Source organism: Sabethes cyaneus, chromosome 1, assembly GCF_943734655.1.
Source record: "Sabethes cyaneus chromosome 1, idSabCyanKW18_F2, whole genome shotgun sequence".
NCBI lineage: Eukaryota > Metazoa > Arthropoda > Insecta > Diptera > Culicidae > Sabethes > Sabethes cyaneus.
The window spans coordinates 49,171,619-49,194,420 of NC_071353.1; the positions used below are offsets into that span (position 1 = coordinate 49,171,619).

The 22,802-nt window shown below is 39.8% G+C and overlaps 1 protein-coding gene across 1 annotated transcript in view; it reads right to left on the reverse strand.

Moving 5' to 3' along the window:
* LOC128745655 (uncharacterized) overlaps positions 1–19,660 on the reverse strand; it is a 95,411-nt gene extending 75,751 nt beyond the window's left edge. Inside the window, exon 1 of the mRNA XM_053842733.1 lies at positions 19,606–19,660. Coding sequence (XP_053698708.1) covers positions 19,606–19,660 — 55 coding nt within the window. The remainder of the gene's footprint in view (positions 1–19,605) is intronic.
* Positions 19,661–22,802: the final 3,142 nt, after the last annotated feature.

A 22,802-nucleotide genomic window follows, 5' to 3' on the forward strand; every position in this document is an offset into this window, starting at 1 on the left:
CGGCATTACGCTGGTCAACGCCGCCTACAAGGTGCTCTCCCAGATTTTGTTGCGTCGTCTATCCCCAATAGCAAGAGAATTCGTAGGGCAGTATCAGGCGGGCTTGATGGGGGCCCGTGCTACTACGGATCAAATTTTTACTCTCCGACAAATCCTTCAGAAATGTCGAGAGTACAACGTGCCCACGCATCATATTTTCGTGGATTTCAGAGCAGCATACGATACCGTTGAACGCGAACAGCTATGGCAGATAATGCACGAGTACGGTTTTCCGGACAAACTGACGTGGCTGATCAAAGCTACTCTGGAACGAGTGATGTGCTACGTGCGCGTTTCGGGGACACTCTCAAGCCCTTTCGAATCGCGCAGAGGGTTACGGCAAGGGGATGGACTGTCCTGTATGTTATTCAATATCGCTATTGAAGGTGTGATCCGGCGAGCGGGCATTGAAACGAGGGGAACGATCTTCAGTAAGAGTAGCCAACTCCTAGCCTTTGCAGACGACCTCGACATCATTACTAGAAACCGTGGGACGGCGGAGGTAATCTACGCCAGACTAAAAACGGAGGCTAGGAGGATAGGGTTGCAAATTAATGCGTTGAAAACCAAATATATGGTAGGAAGAGGCTCCCGAGATAGTAAGGCAAACGTCGGACCACGGACAGTGACTATTGACGGCGATGAACTGGAAGTGGTTGATGAGTTCGTATATTTGGGATCTCTGGTCACCGCCGACAATAATACGAGTAAGGAGATTCAACGACGCATTCAAGCTGGAAATCGAGCTTACTTTTTCCTTCGCAAGACGTTTCGATCAAGGAGCATACGCCGCCGCACAAAGCTAACGATGTACAAAACGCTAATCAGACCGGTAGTCCTCTACGGACTTGAGACAGTAACTTTACTTACGGAAGACATACGTGCACTTGCCGTTTTCGAACGAAAGGTGTTGCGGACTATTTTTGGCGGAGTACAGACGGAAAGCGGAGAGTTGCGAAGACGTATGAACCACGAGCTACAGCCACTGCTTGGAGAGATTCCCATCGTACACCTGGCGAAAGCTGGGAGACTACGGTGGGCCGGCCACGTCGCAAGGATGCTGAACGACTGTGTAGTGAAATAAGTTCTCTTCAAGAACCCCACCGGCACCAGAAATAGAGGGGCTCAACGTACTAGATGGCTCGACCAGGTTGAAGCCGACTTGCGTGTGTCGAGACGCGCAACGAATTGGCGACGAGTAGCCCAGAACCGAGTACAATGGAGAGGAATTCTTGATACGGCAAGAGCCACCCCGGCTCTCGGCTGAATAAGTAAGTAAGTAAGTAAGTAAGGTTCTGTACAATATCTGGTTGCAGCTTCTTCTGTACGGAAACCCACTTTATCTTCATGTCAGATTTGACCGCCTTGGGATGCTTGCGTAGTGCCTGCCTCATAATAGCCCTGAGTTTTTCGATGGGCCTTAGTCCCGGTGCGTTGGGGGTTCATGCCCTTGGGTACTAAAGTGACCCCGTTGGCCTTGTAACACTCCAGGACATTCTTTGAATAGTGGCACGTAGCTAGGAAAACGGCCAGAAAATCTTGGAGTCCTCGTGTTGCTTCAACAAAGGAAGCAGACCCTTCTGTTGACACTCTTTGAGGTAGACCTCTTCGTTTACTGTCCCGGTAGGAACGGCGCACTCCGTTAGCCACATGAGCAGATCGCTTGCCAAATCCTGCATTTATTGGCAAACTTTGAAAGTTTCTGGTTCCTTACCTTCTTCGTAACATCAAACTTGTGCTAGGCGGTGAAGAACAGTAGCCCCGTCACGATTTGGAGCCTTCTGCACATAGTGCGTATGAGTCCCTCACGGTTCTTGGCTCTCTAAACGAAAGACTTGGTCAGATTCAACTTCTTCCTCGACCAAAGCAGTGGGACTTCGCTTAAACGCTTTCACGACACGCATGTGATCCTAATCACCTATAGAACATCCAATCTTACCGCATTTCTACTTTCGTTCGATACTCAGAGTTTCGTACCTAGTAACGACTGCACGATTCCGAGTTGTTTTCCGGTGGTCTGATTAGAAAGTCGAGGGTTTTCCAGATGCTTACGCAAAACCAATTCGCGACGTTGCTTTTCGGGTGACGCCATTTTTTCCAATTTTCGAAAAACTGACAGCGCTAAAAATACAGTGCAAACAATACACTCTAAACTACTTTTACCCAAATTTGCAAGAGAAAATACCCAATGTGTAATTTTCTACAGCGTTTTTCCGCGGTGCAATTTAATGTGGATCACCCTTTATGTGATAGCACGAAAACAAATTAATTAGCTGAATGTTGAATGTAAGTTGGTCATTGAAAAATTATAATTTTAAATTTCATAAACTTGCAAATCGCTTTTAATTATACATATTTTGAAACATAATGACGACGGCTTTCGTATTGACGTTTATCGAAAGTACAATAGAAATGAAATTGCATTTTTAAGATCATTGTTATACAAACCATAATTTTGCTGTCTGAAATATAAATTTCTGAAAAACAGAATCTGCAATGAGAGGCATATTCAAATATGCAGATTTGACACAAATGAATAGAAAGAATATGTTTTGGATACACATGTTTTTCAATGTAATATCGCGTCACAGATTAACAGACGTAACAGTTTGAACAAGTTTTCCAGTAAAACATTGTTTGAAACGATAAATCTCGCAAAAAGCACTAGCAACACCTGGTTTACGAGCCATAATGGCGGCTGGCATAATCCGTGTTCGTAATATTGGAACAGCATTTTTGACATTTCAGTGATACATCGCACATTCTCTTTTCGCGCGTTCCTTTGCCTTTACCGTGAACTTGCGGAAACAACGATACGGTACGATGTATTTTACTGAAATGTCAAAAATACTGTTCAAATATAATGAGCACGGATTACGCCGTCCGCCGTTATGGCTCCGTGAAAAGCTGGATAAGTTTAGCTGCACTATAAATTTATTCGTAGGCAAACGACACTCTCACACAGCGACTGTTGTTTGAGTCTCGGTTAGAGTGGAAATTTGAAATGATCGGTTTTTGGTGATGGAACGAGGCTTCATGATATATAGAACGTCGTAAATAATTGACTGGGCAGCTGGAATTCGAACTCTTAACTCTGAATTGCCGGTCAAGTGCGTTTCCAGTTACATCAATGCACAATATGTATACTACAAGGAGTATAATATCAAGTTTTTGATATAAGATTGATATATTTTGTTATATAGCAGTTTTGTAATAATAACAAAATAAAAAACATTAAAAAATCTATTAAATATAAAACAACGTAAATTTTGTCATCTTATAACTGCAGATCAAAACTGCTCTATTTTTCATTAATCAGGTTAAAACATCGGAGTCTGTATGTCCTGATTAAAATTCTTCTTACAACCATTTGATAACGTTTCCTGCTAAGTCGTTTTGAAATATGAGCTCTGCTGTAACGAATTGAATTGAAAAAAAAATCAATACTCTAATGCACCGTTTACAACGCTCGCAACACCTGTAAGTATTATTTGAAAGGACGGGTAAATAAATAAAGTGGTAACTACCTCGCAGCAGCAACATTGTGCTTAGTTAAAAATTTATATAACTTGGCAAGCTGCCATGCTGATTCAAGTCCCCTTTCCAAATTTCATACACCTCACCGATATTCTGGCTTACGTTACCAGCAACCGATAGCCTGGAAGCCGAGTAGCCAAGCGGGGCTTCAATCAGCATCGGCATCGAACCTGACACGACTTCGAAGCCAACGGTGAAGCCTACCGTGTTGCTGGAAAATCAGACAATCCCAAAGGATAATGAAATGATATCACTTTATGCCGCCCTGACGAGGGGCAGAGCTACCAGGTAAGTTGGAGGCAGTAAATTAAGCGTAAAAGTGAAGGTAAAAATATCATGACCGAACCTTTTTCAGCGAAGGAAAGAATTTTGGTACCACCGAATAAATTCTGCTTTTCACTGTCGGTGTGCACCGGCATCTTGTACTTCATCTTCTTCGGAAAGAAATTGTGCTGCTTTTCCAGACCGCCACCGCCGGTGCCTATGTCAGTCGCCTCAAAGAACGTGTCGACGAAGGAATTTGTGAAATCTTTTGATAGATTCGCTTGCAAATATTTGCTATAGTAGTGCTTCTCAGCATAAGTGTTTCCAATATTTATCTTGTTACCATACACGCGGTCTAGCGCTTCGAACACGTATTCATTCTTGGCAACACGCGTTACATTGGGTCGTTCCCGCAGGCCCAACTTGTGAAGAATGTGATACTTGATAGTTTGAAGGAGAATAATCTCAATGGAAGAGCCGATCTTCTGCACCACCGTGTTCTCGGTGTCACGTCCCGGATCGGACCGGTAGAAGCTCTTGCGTGAATGGGCCAGCTTACGGTTGTAAAATTCCGTTATTACATCGGTGACGAGATATATGGTACTAAGAATAGTCTGCGAGTGGGAGGTGAGGCCCTCGTTCTCAAGTCCGAACTCATATATCTTACGATTCGTTGAAAGTAGATTGTTAAGGCTGCATCGTTTGGTTCTGGTCGTACGTCTTTCTCGCGAGCCGAGCACATCCTGCAGATGGTATGATTCCAAGTCTCGTTGAATTTCGCACAATCGATACAAGATAAACTTATCGAGACAGCTGAACTTAATAGCATCAGTCCAAGATTGATTATCATCGGGCGAGCAATGGATTTGTAAATAGTTCACCAAGGCGCTTAAGATATGATTGACGACATCGAACACATCCTCTGATTTATTGAAGTAACTTCCGAAGCTCTCGTCTACAATGTCTAGACTCCAGACGCATGCATTTGCTAGTGACTCATCAAAATATGATATTTGAATCGTCCCGCTACCGATGGTACCATTAGTAGGTGAGTTCTCGTAGCTGCGCGGACTAATTGTGAGCTTGTAGGGAACCACATTAGTGTCACTTGAATCGATCATGGCGAAGCAACGGAAACAATTGATGCTGGAAGTGGACATTGGAATACAGCTGGCTAGTAACAGTACTATCAGATGCCACCGTTTACCAGCACAGGACATCCCTGCTGCTGCTGCTGTTGGTGGTGGTGGTTCCATCTCGGCACACGGGCAGCTCGGCGATTGGTTGTCTAGATTGTGTATGGATAAATGGGAAATCAATCATTCTTTCGGATGAATAATTTATTCAGTGGATATACGATGAAAAGGAATCATGGTGATCCGTTATACCTAGGTAATATTCAATTATCGTGGAACATTCATTACATGTTAGCTTGGTAAAAGAAATAAATTTGGTTGGTTGGTTGGTTGGTTGGTACGCAGAATAAATAACTTTGGTAAAATGATGAGCGGAAAATAAATTTTACGTATGTTTGGTGTTTATTAAAAGCTTACAGGCCATGTTTGACGAGAAAAAAGTTACTACTCGCGATCTTATTTCACATGTAAAATATCATGATTTTCTCAAAACTTTTTACCACTAAACAGCGTGCAAATCTCATAATAAATACACACTAACTACTTAATAGAATCCGTGATACATCACATATATGGCATTAGCTACGCATATTTTTCACCAGTACTTAGAAATCTCATATTCAGCATGAGAAATATAGTTTGATTTTGATTATCATTATAGCAGGGAACCTATTTTAAGCAGTCTAAGTGGATCACTGATTGTTTTACCTTAAAAGTGATGAATTGACTAAGATGGGGATATCAGCATACTAATCTTCTTGTTACCTTTAGTTCTTAAAGCTAAAGAACTGACCACTAAAAGACATTATTAGGGGAAGGGCGGTAAAGATGGACACCTTAAGGTTAAGACCCAATAGCTACTCAAATAATCGTAATTTTCATACAAACTGAACCTTTATGTCTCTGTCTAATATACTTACAACGTGTGCTAGAAAATTTCTTCCAATAGTTATACTCTTTTCGATATGATAAACAGTATGTGTAAATCAGAGTTTATGCGCAGGGACGGGAAAGACGGACACTTGATATGGGAAAGACGGACACTCGCAAAAAGGTGTCACGCGACGTCGAATTATCAGCATTAAGAAAGATTAACATATTTCATCATGTATTTAGGAAAGAATTGGTTTGGGAAAACCCCCTTCTCGATCCCCATTTTGAGCGAGGAAATAAAATGGTTCCCTTCAATATTTCAATTGGTGACGAATTTTAATAGATTAATGCTAAACTTTTTAGGTAACCAATCCATCCCAGGTAACCAATAAGCATCACCAATGCTATTCAAATGCAGGCCAATAAGCATTTAAATCGCTTTAAATGCTACTTAAATGCTATTTTGGCAAAATATACAGCTACTTTATTGCTAATCTTCTTATAGTGCTGACAATGCTAATTTGCAGCTAATTACCGACACGAAGAATTTGAATTTGGATTCCAATTTACAACACCTATGCAGTCAAAAAGCTAATATACAACAACGTGCAGTATAAAATGCCAGATATGCTGATTTGCTGCTTATGTTAATGCTTATTAGTTACCATGAATGGGTAGTTTAATATACAAATTTGCAATTTTTCCTCAAAGTAAAGTAGAAAACAACTCCCCTGTCCCCTCATTGCATAGCCAGCAAGCGGATAGTAATATTCGCAATGATTGTACAACATTTCGCCGAATATCATTTCGCGAAAAACCTTAAGCGGAATGTACCATTTCACGGGAAACTTTTTCGTGGAAAGTACCATTTCGCGATCCTCTCCTTACCCGCTGTCGCTCGTTCCAGGAAACCTAGGTAGACCTAGGAAAACAAATAAACCTAGACAGTAGTGATTTCGTTTCGTCCTGAATGATCTAGTGTTGCTATAGATAGTTTTTGTGGTCTTGTTATTGACTAATGTTTTATGGAAGAGTCTCTAATTTCTCGAGTTCGATTAGTTTTTGCGTTTCGCTAAAATTTCTGTTTTATTTGTATGAAAGTCCATATCCCCCTATCACAGGGGTGAGAGGTCTCTAACTGTCATAAAATAAAGTCAAGACTCCAAAATCTCCCACATGCCAAATTTGGTTCCATTTCCTTGATTAGTACCGTCATCCGGGGCGAGATTGTGCCAAAATAGCATATGTTTTTGTTCTTTAGCTCAGTACACACACAATTTAGGAACTAAGTTCATTTCAAACCTGTCAATATTTACTAAATTGTTCAATTAACAACTACCGCTGAGATGGTTTAGTTACAATAAAACCTGATTTTACTGGAAGTGCATGAATTTTGGCACAATCTCACCCCTTCTAAGGGGTGACATTGTGCCAAAAACATAAAGTTAAGGTAAATACCTAAACAGTGAACATTAGCATGTTTATGGACAATACACATAAATACCAGTATAAAGTAGTTCATATGGGGCCGTCCATGAACTAAGTGAACTATTAGGGGCAGGGGGTCGGCCGAAAACAACGCATCATACAAAAAGTTTGAACGAAAATAACCCGGGGAGGTATGAAATAACTAAAAATGAGTCCGTAGTCAATGGACAGCTTTTATATAGCCAGTAGCGTTTCTAGGGTTAACAAGGGGGAGATATATGGAGAGCGTGTATCCTAAGGGGCATACCTATTTGATCATTTAACAAAAGTAACCATTACTTCGTTCGAGAACTCGCGGCCGCAGAACATCCCACCCCCCTCCTTCGTCCTTAAAACTGGCAGTTTTTACAGGGTATGATATATTTGTCTTATATTAGAGTGTTCATTCAAAGCATTTGAAATTTCCAGAGAAAAAGTAAAAATTAGTTTAAATTATTTAGCAGACCTATGATGCTGTTTGCTCCAAAATGGATAATGCAACCTAATCTGTCAAAATATTGTGCTCAATAGTAAAGAATGCGAGTGTACTGGTGTTTACTGACATATTTTTGTTGTGTATGTGAAATCCACAAATTGGATCAATCATTATGGCTTGGCACAATCTCACCCCCGTGAAGCTCGAAAAGTACAAAGTTTCGAAAAATATTAGTTTCATAATCAAAACTTATCCAACGCATAATAACCTTTCAATACATGGTAAATGATTAGTTTATATACCTTCAAAATAGCAAGTTGATGCGATTTCTTGTTTGGGTTGGCTTATGCGGGACATTTTTTACAAGCGTTATTTCCGAGTATTTTTGATCGCGAACTTTGAAACCCTGTTTAGGCTAAATAGTTTGCTAATATTATCTGTGTTCCATTCTAAATTATGAATAAATATGTTATGTTCATGATCATTTTGAATTTAGGTCACCAGTTTCTATAGATATAATAAATTTTCACAAATAAACATTTTTGGTTTTTGGCACAATCTCACCCCCGTGGCACAATCTCACCCCGGATGGCGGTACTCAAGTAATAAGGAAATTTGTATTTTATTTGTATGGGAGCCACCCCTCTTAAAAGGGGGAGGGGTCGTAATTCACCATAGAAAAAATTTCTGCTATCTAAACCTCCCACATGCCAAATTTGGTTCCATTTGCTTGATTAGTTCTCGAGATAAGAGAAAATTTGCATTTCATTTGTATGGAAGCCTAGCCTCTTAAAGGGGGCTGGTACCGAATGGCCGAAACACAAATGGCCGAATTACGAATGGCCAAAATCCAAATGGCCGAATTCCTACAACAGTCACAGGTGACCGAATCACGAAAGGCCGAATTTTTTCGGAATGCCTAAATAACTGTTCAATTAAAAACATGAATTGTCAAGCAGTTTATTAATTACTTTAATCAAACAAAGAACAAAATAATCAACACAACTATTTACTATAGTGTAAAGATAATTGAAAGCTCTTTCTTACCCTAAGCGCGAATGCGAAACCTATTCCCCGTGTCAGTAGCAAATGTTTCCTAGACGATTCAGGGTGAGACGTCCGCAGGCCGCGAGTGTGCGCCGGTGACCCGCCGTCGAAAGCGCCCGCAGAAACCACTACTATTTAGGTGCATGCATTTTCCTAGGTGACTAGTAGGGATTATCCCTTAGTTAAGTCCGAACGTGCGACAGCCAGTAAGGACAGTATGCACCCAACGTTTGTGCAGGTTGAAGACCGTGAAAATTATCGGCCAAATATAAAGTTCGGCCATTCGTGTTTCGGCCTTTTGTGATTCGGTCATTCGTGATTCGGCCATTAGATATATTATGCCATTTGTTATTTCGGCCATTTGTGTTTCGGCCATTCGTGACTCGACCATTTGTGTTTCGGCCATTCGTAGGTAATCCCTTAAAGGGTAGTTGGGTCATAACTCACTTTCTAAAGAGGAGAGGGGTCTCAATTCACCATAGAAAAAAATCTTGCCTCCAAAACCACTCACATGTCAAATTTGGTTCCATTTGATTGATTAATTCTCGAGTTATGAGGAAATTTGTATTTCGTTTGGATGGGAGCCCCCCCTCCTAAAAAGGTAAAAGGTCCTAATTCATCGTAGAAAAAATTCTTGCCTCCAAAAATACATACATGCCAAATTTGGTGCCATTTGCTTGATTAGTTCTCGAGTTATGAGGAAATTTGTATATCGTTTGTACGGGAGCCCCTCCTTTTAAAGTGGGGAGGGGTCCTAATTCACCATAGAAAATATTCTTGCCCTCGAAAACCTTGACATGGCAAGTTTGGTTCCATTTGCTTGATTAGTTCTCGAGTTATGAGGAAATTTGTATTTCATTTGTATGGAAGCCCCCCTCTTAAAGTGGAGAAGAGACATAATTCCCCTTCTCAAGAGGGGAGGGGTCTCAGTTTACCATAGAATAAATTCTTTTCACCAAAAACACCCACATGTCAAATTTTATTCTATTTGCTTGATTAGTTCTCAAGTTATGCAGAAATTTGTGTTTCATTTGTATGGGAGCCCCCCATCTTAGTGGGGGGAAGGGTCTCTAACCATCATTAAAATCTTCCCTGGTCCCAAAAACCTCTACATGCAAATTTTCACGCCGATTGGTTCAGTAGTTTTTGATTCTATAAGGAACATCCCGACAGACAGGCTGACAGACAGGAATCCATTTTTATATGTAAGACTAGCTGACCCGACAAACTTCGTATTGCCACAAATTAACCTGTGTTGTACATAAATCATGAATCTCGGATGATCTTTGTCACAATCTCGAGTTTTGCAAGCCCCCCAGTGGGCGGTGCTTCCGACGGCGGGTCACCGGCAACACTCGCGACCGTCTCGTCCTGAATGATCTAGTGTTACTATAGATAGTTTTTGTGGTCTTGTATTGACTAATGTTTTATGAAAGAGTCTCGAATTTCTCGAGTTCGATTAGTTTTTGAGTTTCGCAAAAATTTCTGTTTTATTTGTATGAGAGTCCATATCCCCCTACCACAGGGGTGAGAGGTCTCTAACTATCGTAAAATAAATTCAAGACTCCAAAATCTCCCACATACCAAATTTGGTTCCATTTGCTTGATTAGTTCTCAAGTTATAAGGAAATTTGAATTTCATTTGTATGGGAGCTCCCCTCTTAAAAGGGAAAGGGGTCGTAATTCACCATAGAAAAAATTTCTGCCATCTAAAACTCACACATGCCAAATTTGCCATAACTTGCTTTCTAAAGAAGAGAGGGGTCTCAATTCACCATAGAAAAAAATCTTGCGTCCAAAACCACTTACATGTCAAATTTGGTTCCATTTGCTTGATTAGTTCTCGAGTTATGAGGAAATTTGTTTTTCATTTGTATAGGAGCCCCCCCCCCTCTTAAAGTGGGGAAATCCATAGAAAATATACCATACAAAATATTCTTGCCTACAAAAACACCCACATGATAAATTTGGTTCCATTTGCTTAATTAGTTCTAGAGTTATGAGGAAATTTGTATTTCGTTTGTTTGAGAGCCCCCCCTCTTAAAAAGGTAAGGGGTCCTAATTCATCATAGAAAAAATGGTTGCCTCCAAAAACACCCACATGCCAAATATGGTTCCATTTGCTTGATTAGTTCTCGAATTATGAGGAAATTTGTATTTCATTTGTGTACAAGCACCCCCTCTTAAAGTTGGGAGGGGTCCTAATTCACCATAGAAAATATTTTTGCCTCCAGAAACCTCCACATGCCAAATTTGGTTCTATTTGCTTGATTAGTTCTCGAGTTATGAGGAAAATTGTGTTTCTTTGGTACAGGAGCCCCCCCTCTTAAAGTGGGGAGGGGTTCCAATTCACCATAGAAAATATTCATGTCCTAGAAAACTTTCACATGCCAAATTTGGTTCCATTTGCTTGATTAATTCTCGAGTTATGAGGAAATTTGCATTTCATTTGTATAAAAGCACCCTTTCCTAAAGTGGGGAGGGGTCCCAATTCATCATAGAAAAAAATTTTGTCTCCAAAAACACCCACGTGCCAAATTTTGTTCCATTTGCTTGATTAGTTCTCGAGTTATGAGGAAATTTGTATTTCGTTTGTATAGGAGCCCCCCCTCCTAAAGTGGGGAGGGGTCCTTATTTATCATAGAAAATATTCTTGCCCTCGAAAACTTTCACATGCCAAATTTTGTTCCATTTGCTTGATTATTTCTTCAGTTATGAGGAAATTTGTATTTCATGTGTATAGGACCCCCCCCTCCTAAAACGGGGAGGGGTCCCAATTCATCATAGAAAAAATTTTTGTCTCCAAAAACACCCACGTGCCAAATTTGGTTCCATTTGCTTAATTACTTCTTGAGTTATGAGGAAAATTGTGTTTCTTTGGTACAGGAGCCTCCCCTCTTAAAGTGGGGAGGGGTCCTAATTCACTATAGAAAATATTCTTGCCCTCGAAAACCTTCACATGCCAAATTTAGTTCCATTTGTTTGATTAGTTCTCGAGTTATGAGGAAATTTGTATGGAAGCCCCCCCTTTTAAAGAGGAGAGGAGTTATAATTCCCCTTATAAAGAGGGGAGGGGTCTCAATTTACCATAGAATAAATTCTTGTCACCGAAAACACCCACATGCCAAATTTTGTTCTATTTGCTTGATTAGTTGTCGAGTTATGCAGAAATTTGTATTTCATTTGTATGGGAGCCCCCCCTCTTAGTGGGGTAAGGGGTTTCTAACCATCACTAAAACCTTTCCTGGCCCCAAAAAACTTCTACATGCATATTTTCATGCCGATTGGTTCAGTAGTTTTCGATTCTATAAGGAACATACAGACAGACAGACAGAAATCCTTCTTTATAGGTATAGATATATGACTGTACACGGTCATGACGTATACTATTTTGGAAAGCGAGGAAGTGTCTGATGCGAAGTATGATTAATTGAATGAACTGGAAAATTTCGATATGGACCAAAAATATATTGGGTTGTGCCATGGCAGCTGTGGTTCGCACCCACACGCTTTTGGTTGGTACCCGAATGTTTTGCTCAATAAACTACCACCGCCCGTTATATTATGTAGTGTAATACCTAGTTTTGTTTAATTCTTCCAATTCTATTATTCCCTTATACGCACCATACACTCCTATGCGACGATATTATTTATGTATGATTGCTCTTTGTTTCTACCGCCTGTTATCTACTACATCAGTGCGATAGAAGTAAGCAGCGCGTTGCCGATAGTAGCTGTCCGCTTGTGATTAAACCACCATACGAGTAAATAAAAAGATAAAACACACCCGGAGTTAGTTTAATCATGAGATTTGTTGGGGCGACTGTTAGAAACGTACTGTTTGTTTTTATCGCACTGATCGAGTAGATAATAGGCTATCTTCTCAGCGGTAAAAACAAAGAGCAGTCATACAAAATTGATATCGTCGCATAGCAGAGTCGTCGTCGTCATCGTCATCAGCAGAATAGTGCCGAGGTCGCTCGTGTTATTTCATGCAATCTTCTCCATTCAACTCGATTTTGGGCCAGTCGGTGCTAACTTCCCAGTCGTCTCGGAAGTCGCAAATCACTTAGTCGCCTCACCTAGTCGAGCCATAGCACGTTGCATGTTGAGTGTGATACGTATACGGGAATGATAGAATTGGGAGAATGAAACAAAACCAGTATTGGGCATCGAAACAAAAATAATCGATGTTTTTGAATCGATGTCAATAGTCTCAAAAACATCGGCACATCGATTAAATCGAGTGTGAGACATCGATGTTAATTGAATCGATGTTCGATGTTGGCAAATGAAGGAAACGGAACGGCCGATGCTCTTTATTCATCGCAGCATTATTCCGATTTTTTTGCGTGTCTACTGATACGCTGACAAATCCTTATTTTTTGGCTGATATTGAGAAAAAATTCTGATTTTTTCTGACTTTAACTAAATGAATATATTGTTGCAAAGAATAAAACAAAGTGACGGTATGATGTTGTACCTTCTCGCCATTCTCCTTAATAGTCCGGTCTGTCGGTTCGCACATATGCGAAGTTCCGATAGAATTTAGAAAATATTCATACGTTTACAAAAAAAAAGCAGGATTTTAGCACAAAAAAAAACTATAGAAATAGCAACGCAGTCAACTGTGTTAATTGCGTCAATCGAAGTTGTGCTGATTTCAACAGGGGCTTGCGATGGGTGCCTTGTTTTTGTTGCCAACATCTCAGCACATCTCGACAAGGTTGGCAGCAAATTTACCTGTCAGACGGGCGCTTTTCCTGCAATAGCGCCCTTCGTTAAGTCGACTGTCAAACACCGTTCGTTAAGATAGGGATAGCACCCCGCTGGATTTCAACGTATTAATTTTATCGGGACATCGATTTGAATCGAAAAACTAACATCGATGTGACCGATTTTCCTGTAAGCTCACATCGAATCGAAACATCGGAAAATCGATGCTGGAACATCGATGTTTCGATTTATCGATGTGACATCACCCATTACTAAACAAAACTAGGTATTGCACCTGGCAGCAATTTAACGAGTCCCACGCAAATTATTCTTTTAATAATAATTATCCTGTACTTACTAAATACATTGAAACTATGCTTGTCAAGCAAGTAGGGGTGCAGTGGGGAGGCAGTGGGAATAACTGATAGTTCAAATTGCTAAATTGCAAACATGCGTGGTAAACGCAGAAAATAACCACGCTAATAATTTTCGCGTGGGACTCTAAATAGGTGGAAACTCCGTAATATTAGGCTATCTAATATAACGAGCGGCAGCAGTTAAGTGAGTAAAACATTCGGGTACCAACCGAATGAGTGTGGGTGCGAGCCCTACCTGCCATTGCACAATCCAATATCATTTTGGTCTACTATACATCTAAATTTTTCGGTTCAACCAATTAATCATTCAAGACACTTCCTCCCTCTTCCGGATAATTTCAGGTTTATTTTGTTATAGGGTATTTTGCTACATCGTCGTAATTGCCTATTCCCGTCCTATCCAACACAAATTATTAAAAATATCAGCATTTTTATGACACACAATGCAAAACTAGTTATTCCCTAATATTTTAGTTAGTTGTCTATCATACGCGATCAATCAAAGTGAGCTGAGATCTATTTAAATGTATTTTATCATTAATGAAGTCCTACCAGCCAAATTTCCTACGTTTTTTCGTGCGACGAAGAAGACAATGTCGCCTAAACGTTTTAATTTCCGTCATTCATAAATGAAAATAACTCACGCAAGGCATTGTCGTTATTCTACAGCCAGGAAAAGTTGCCTGACCTGCAGAATTTTTGTAGAATAACATTTGTCATGCCGTCATACACAAATATATGCGCTTTAGCTTCGTACACATTATTGTGTTTTTTATTGCCCTTTTTATGACTATTTAGACTACTGTGATAATCATTTAATGCAACGTACCGCATTTTGCACTGTTAATCTGACATTATAGTGGCTTTTAGTTTGATCTACTAATGAGTTTGACTTCTTTTTCCTTCTCCTTCTTTTTCACTTCATTTTCTTTGAGCGAAATCGTGTGCGAGATTCGACTGTGATAATCGTGTAAATCGGGGTAGTCTAAATAGGGGCAAATGTCGCAATAGTTTGGACGATGAAAAATGTTGATGGACGGATTTTAAAACGGTACGACGAATTTTAGAAATAAAGTCAGTTGCGTAATTTCAATAATATGTTTTAATAGTCGCTTTTCAGTGATTTAAAAGTTCACGGATCGGAAGGCAAGTGTGTTTTAGTCAAATCAGCACAAGAACTTTTGGAGTATTAATTAAATTCATCCAGCAAATGATGAAAATTAGAATGGCTTTACTTATTACAACGGGAACTAGAAAAAGACCCTATGTCTTAAAAATAATATAAAGAAAAAAGCAAAACCTTGGGTTATAAAAGCCTTTAAGATTTGACTCTTCTTTATCGTCAGACTTCGCAACCGGTTATTAGAGTACATGACAATTTCGGGGCTAGTTCAACGATCCTATTGACTCTAGCAGCACCGCCCAGCCGAGATTCGAACATACGACGACTGGTTTGTTAGACCAGCATCCCTTCCTCGAAGCTGACTACCCAGGGCAACAATATAAAGAAGGTATTGTTGAATAGAGTGACAGTTCACAATAGGCAAAAGTGACTACAGACACACAGAAATATCGGTGTTTTATGCAAATTTTCCACTGACAAAGAACTAAGAATTCACAAAATTCATAAAGTAAAAGCTAAAAGCTAATTCTGAATGTTTTAGTAGTATTAAATAGCGTTTAATAGAATAGAATAAATTTTTCAAGTCTTCGTATTGCATTGTGCATGTACTAATATGTATAAATCTGCAGTAGGGATTTTTTCATCTTAAGCTTCGAATTAGATTGTTTAAAAGGAACTGATTTTTTCCAATATTGTTTAAATGTGATAATTTGTTTCGATGCAAAGTAATTGAAGGGAGCGGGTCGCATCACGACGCATCAGGTATTTACCCTGCGTCAGTTGCTAGACAAGTTCCAAGTGACAAATTGCAGGCTCGTCATCTGTTCGTGGAGTTTAAGGCGGCATACGAATCAGTCAAAAGAAATGAGCTGTAGCAGATAATGTTTAGAACATAGTTTTCAGATGAAACTAGTTAAGCTGATTCGTGTATACCGGGAACCTCAGACGGTTTCATAACGTTTTTTTGTTAGATTATAGTCACTTTAACAGCTTATGTCATTCGTGACTTCTGGGGGTTGGGATTTGAACCCGGGTCCTCGGCGTAAAAGGCGTGAATGCTGACCACTACACCGGGACTGACCCCTTCATAACGTTAGATTGGTTAAAGTAAGAGCTCTCTAATCTACCATTCAACATTGCATTGCAAGATGCAATACGAGGGGCAAACGTAGAAAGGAATGGGACTATCATCACGAAATTTCAAATGTTTGTTGGTTTTGCGGATGACGTCCACATCATCGGAATTAACCGTAAAGTAGAAGAGCGTTTATGCCTTTTAAATTGGAAGCATCGAGATTGAAATCATCATTAATACCGCCAAAACGAAGTATCATGGCACAGACGCATGAACCACGAGCTGTATCAAGTATACAAATTTGCTGATATAGTAAAGGTAATACAATACGGCAGGCTGCGGTGGGCTGGGCGCATGGCCAGAATGCCCGATGAAAGAATATCTAAAACTCTTTTCGACAGAGGACCAGGAAGAGGCTGTAGACTTCATGGCAGTCCCGATGGGTGCCTGTACGCTATCGATGACAATACAGACAATACATGACAATACAGCCGACAGTACAATATTGGGAGCTTTGCCCAAAGTTAAACGCGGTCTAAAAGAAACACCGCGCTTGAAGCAAATATCGCGCTAGAACTGTTGCCAGAATGTTGCAAACAAACATGTTGTTCACCTAACTGTGTCACCAAACGTAATTAAAACTTTATGATTTCTGTGAATTTCTTCCAATAATGTCAAAATCGTCCCGGCAACCATGAAAGAGCATTTCATTTTGGAGTTGCACGGTGGATAATTTTCAATGAACCTCAAAGCACTAACGAACTGACATGACACATAGAAGAAAATCCTTCAAAAACCATCGTCCTACACATTTTGCTTGCACACTAGCACTCTCTGTTATGTTGCATGTTGCGGAGTAGCTTGCATTTGCAGGGTTTTATACTGTAGGGTTTTTACATTTGTAGGGTTATATACTGTAGGGTTTTCACATTTCTACTGAATGGTTTTATACTGAAAACGCGAAGCAACACTCGTGCGCCGCGGTGTGGCCATGTTGCGAAACATGGTTTTTTGAAAAATAAGTGGTTTTTGAATGGACGATGGAATTAACGCGAGTGTCTCGTCTGTTTGTCTGTGCTCAAAGTATTAATTATTCGTTCGGCGCACGATCGATATCGGACCATTGCTCCTAAAGTAAAGTAAGTAAAGTTGGTTGAGTACGAAAACATACATTGATATTGTTTACAAGTCGTAGGCGAAATGCGTATACGTCAAAATACAATTAAATGTAGAATTTAGTAGAAAGAGAGTTTTTGACTCGATTTCTACGTATTCAATGCTCGAAAGATAAACTTACCCTCACAAATCGTATCTCGTTTCGATACTATATACAAAACCAATGAAAAGTGAAGGAAAGGACAATTTCCAACTATTCTAAGCATATAACAATAATAATTATAATCACAGTAATGATATCCATAAAAGAAAAAAATCATATAATTCTAATGTACTTATGCTCCCGTTTTTCATTTGTTTTTTATAAAAGCAGAATAAGAAAACTAATTAGTATACATTGATCAAAAGGGATCTTAATGATCCAAAAACTGCACCACTGCATGCCGTTGATCGAAAATCGATTTTCCCCGGCCGGCATGGCAGTAGCGTTGTTTGTCAGAAGCACGATAAACATTATATTCCAACTTAATTAAAGAATACTCCCCCGGTGCAGCTCATCTGCATAACCATAAATATATGTAGTTTTCTGCGCTAAAAATTCCGTTCGCTCGGCTGAACGCAATGATAATAATAAATTTGCATTAGTCAGATTTCCGAACCAGAATCTCTTCATGCATTGTCGGAGCACTTTTCCTTGGATGCACAAAGCGTACCTAACTATAACAACCATTGTTTGTACTTTCCAAAATTTTAATGTATGAATTGCCTGTACAGCTTTGCAAGAGCGTATTCATTTCATAATTTGACTCCCACATTGCTAAGCGGGATAAAGAAACTGTTGACGCTGTTAGCACTATTGGTGTAGATCTCAGAACAGGATATGACGTCGAACGGGCTTGGTAGGGTACGGTTGGTGAGTGGTGGAGAAGGTTTATGCCAAACGATGTACACTTTGTCATGACACTATCGACGTATATTTAGCAAAAAGTGCCGGTAAAAGCTGGCCAGAAAATACAAACGGCACCTGAAGCATCATGATTGGAAAATAATGGAACGGCAACAAGTTCAATATTATCCATATCCATCTAGCTATTCGTGGGCGACAGATGAGAGGAACTGGTCACTCCGAAGGAAGCACCTAACGAGGATGCTGGACCGTGTGCTAAATGAGGCTGATTACATAATTCGCCAGAGTCTGAGTGGATTGGGTTTTTGTATCGCTCAATATTGTTCAGCAATCGAGATTATTAGATTCGGTTCGCTTGAATATTTTTCTGATTGAAATTGTACTTGATGTCCTCGATTCATTTGCGAGCTCGCATAATCTACCATTCTACAAATGCCGTCCGTGCGAGGACGCCCGTAAACTATTATCAGGACATTTACACGCTTGATTAGAGTCGGTGGGTATTGGAAAATCGATACTGAAATAATAAGTGAACTGTGAAATGCGGTTACAATAAAGTTGAAGCCCTAGGAAATGAGATAATGAAATTAAAGGAGATAATGAGTTTTATATCCAGGGGACTTTTAGGGTAGGAAAATTTTTGCAATTAAAAACCCATTCATTTTGGTTTTGAATGGAAATTTTCATATCCAAATCTCCAAATCAATCACCCAAATCAAAAATTACAAATAAAACCAAAATTATAGCTGTTTTATCAAAATTTAACATTTTAATTTACAAATGAGTCTCAATTTTAAATAAAAACTTATCAAATGTTTTCGTTTAATCATACGAGATTCTCGGTATCACCCGGCAGACTTCGAGCTGACTGGCTCATTTCGATGTAATTTGGTCCATCGTCCCGTCACATAATTAAGGACATGCTAAGATCAATGTTTGTTCGCCAAACATGCGTCGCGCCATTGTACAAACCAAACTTAAACCCTTCGTTGTCCATCACGTTAAGCTTTGGAGACGACAATGAGGCAGAAAGCAACAACGAAAAAAAAATGATTGATGATACATCTATCCCAATTTTCCACACCATTTCCATCGTTGAAGCTACCGAGCGAAATTAATAATTCATGTGTCGTTTCAGATCTTTTCTGTGTTTGAAATATTGGTTAGTATTTTTTTCGATATTGTGTAATATATTCTCGCTATTCGTGTTTAACAGTTGTTTTCTCTTTTTGCTCGAAGGAATGACAGTGTTCGGCAAATAATGTCATATCACCTATGATAAAGACTTTGATGTATTGGCTTCGGTGTGTGCAAGTGTTTTTGTTGGTTTTCGTGTACCAAGCGTTGGAGAGTGATCGGAACTGTGCCCTTTTGAGGGCTTGTGTATCTATACAAAAAAACTGCGTGTTGTATGCTAATGAAACACACGTACAATGGTTACACATAGCAAAATGAAAACAACATCTATGGAAACTGAACCAGTTGAGCCTACCTCCAGCATCCGATGATCTCTGTGATATTCCGCGCTTCATTTCGTGTTTGCCCATAACCTTTGAGCTATCCGACGATGAACGGACTGCGGATGTTTGGTTGGATGAGACGGATGCAGGTGAGGCGGAAGTTGAGGGTGTAGGCTGCTGCTGGTGCAACTGCTGCTGCAACTGTTGTTGATGGTGACTATGGCGACGTTGCTGTTGCTGTAGTGACGAGTTCAATTGAGCACTGCCTGGTTCGGTTGGATGTCTAACCTTTGGACGAAACCCTTTGTTAGGGTATAACGGGTACTATCGTCCAGCAATACGAATCCAATCACGCCTTAGATCATTGTTGTTGTACCAGATACCTGCGAAAGATAATGTTGAAGGGATGTTCAGTTGTTGTTTTCGAACGTTTGGGCACATATTAGAAAAAATAACGATGTCCTCCATAAATTCGTTTTCCTATTTTACGATTTTGCGCTGTGGCTTGTGGATGTCAGTTTGAACTGCCGCTACTCGCATAACAGCCCCATTTTCTATGGAGTTTCGCCTATAAACTCGAATTACTCCGTTATTTTTGCAGATTTTGGTGCAAGTTTGGTGCTTACCGATAATACTGGTACTGGTAGTTCGATACCTATCAAACTTGTACCAAAATCTGCAAGAATAACGGAATAATTCGAGTTTCCACCACTATAGGTACTACCACAACTACTGGCGCATCTACCCTATTCATTTATTTCATGGGTATAAATTTTCAAAATTTCCCTGAATTTTGCCAAGAGTAGGGTAGTTGAACCAATAGTTGTGGCAGTACCGATAGTTGCGCTGCTAATCATTATTAATGCATATTTTCGTCACCGTAGAACTTTAAATAAAACAATTACGTTCAAACAAGTTCTTAGGAGTATTTTCTTAGGAGTTGTTGGACTACATACACCATTTGAAAGTAAAGCTTTTTTTTGCTAAAATGCCGATTTTCTAAAAACTAACACAACTGTAGGCGCTCATTTCTAAAGTTGCTTTACAATGTTTTTCACCTAGCTTCCAAGCAATGTATACGGAATAACACAATTAAAGGAACACCAAACTTAAATAAGGGAGCATTAGCGCAACTATTGGTACAATATAAATATAATTGAATCGGAAAATTCATTTTTTTCTTTATATTCTGCTTCTGGTACAACGAATGCAATTGTCTTCCCTTGTGACATATACCTTGTGTTTGATAAATTTTTATCCCACAAGCATTAATTGAAGCTTATACCTCAATAAACAAGAAAAAATATTAGGGTAAGACTGTCCAGAAGTCCAGAACCTCGTGCGATAGGGTTCTGCAAGTGAAACTTGGGTCTAAGTTATCGTTGCCGTTCACAAATATATCTGGTGTACCTCAAGGCAGTAACTTGGGTCCATTTTTGTTTATTTTATTCTTCAACGACGCTGCCTCTGCTCTAGGAACTGGTTGCAGACTGGTATATGCTGACGATCTTAAAATTTACTTGACGATTCGTTCTATCGAGGATTGTCATCGTCTTCAGTTACTGTTAGACACATTTGTGGACTGGTGTAAATCGAACCACATGACCATCAGCATTACTAAATGCGAGATCATGACATTCCACCGTATCAAATCGCCGATCGTATACGACTACAGAATTAACGGTCAGGTATTGAGAAGGGCCGATTGCGTTAACGATCTTGGTGTCACACTAGACACAAAAATGGCGTTTGATCGTCATCGTGCACAGATAATCTCAAAAGCAACGCGCCAGCTTGGATTTATAGTTAAAATTGGCCGAAATTTCAGTGACCCATATTGTCTCAAAGCACTTTATTGTGCATTAGTCCGACAGATCCTCGAAAACGCATGTATAGTGTGGACTCCACACCAGCTCTATTGGACCCTTCGAATTGAACGAGTTCAGAGAAAGTTTATACGACTGGCTCTACGTAATCTGCCTTGGCGTGACCCAAACAATTTGCCCCCGTATCCTGACTGCTGCCGTTTGCTTGGATTAGATACATTAGAATGTCGACGTAAGGTTCAACGGGCTTTGTTCGTGGCCAAACTGTTAAATGGAGAAATTGACTCACCGAAATTACTGTCGCTTATGAATTTCCGTGCATCTGAAAGGACTTTGAGGCCGTCATCATTGCTGACTAACCTGTTTCACCGTACCGAATTTGGCCGCAACGAACCAGTTACATCGTGTGTCGGAGTTTTTAGCTGTGTTGAGGAGCATTTCCAATTTGGCGAATCACTGAGTAAATTTAACCGGTTGGTGAGAATAAATTTGTTATAGATTGTTAGAGTAAGACTATAAGACATTTAGACTTATAAGTCAGATGAAGTGTAAAACAAACAAATAAAACCAAATAAAACAAATAAAGAACGCACCGGGGGGTTGCTTTAATTGCTTAAAAACGCGGAAACTATTTGGTAAAATTATGAATGCGCATTTTATTTTGGTGTAAAACACGCTAATTCATAATTGTGTAGAATGTAAAAGCATCAAACATAGCCACATCCAATAAAATCAAGCGATTATCCGCGATCTCATTCCACATGTAAGAAATCACGGTTTTCTCTTAAGCTTTTACCACTAATCGGTATGCAAGCTCCGTCCAGTTGGCTTCGAGGTACGATGCTGGTCTAACAAACCAGTTATCGTATGTTCAAATCTCGGCTAGGCGGTGCTGCTAGGTAGAGTCAGGTAGGATTGTTGCACTAGCCCCGTAACTGTCCTGTACTCTAACAGCCGGCTGCGAAGTCTGTCGATAAAGAAGGGTAATGTCTAAAGACGGTTTATGCCCAAGGCTTTGCTTTTTTTTCGGTATGCAAATTTGATAATAAATATAGTCTATATAATTAATATACTGTCATACTCGATGATTCATTACAAAAATGGCATTAACTAGGCATGTTTTGCCTTTCTACTATATAAATATATAGTATAAAGGTATAGAAATCACTTGGAAAACCGGAAATGGAAAGAAGGTCCTGCGGGCCGAATGTTATATACCATTCGACTCAGTTTCGAAAACTAAGCATTTTCTGTGTGTGTGTATGTATGTGTGTGTGTGTGTGTGTGTGTGTGTGTGTGTGTGTGTGTGTGTGTGTGTGTGTGTGTGTGTGTGTGTGTGTGTGTGTGTGTGTGTGTGTGTGTGTGTGTGTGTGTGTGTGTGTGTGTGTGTGTGTGTGTGTGTG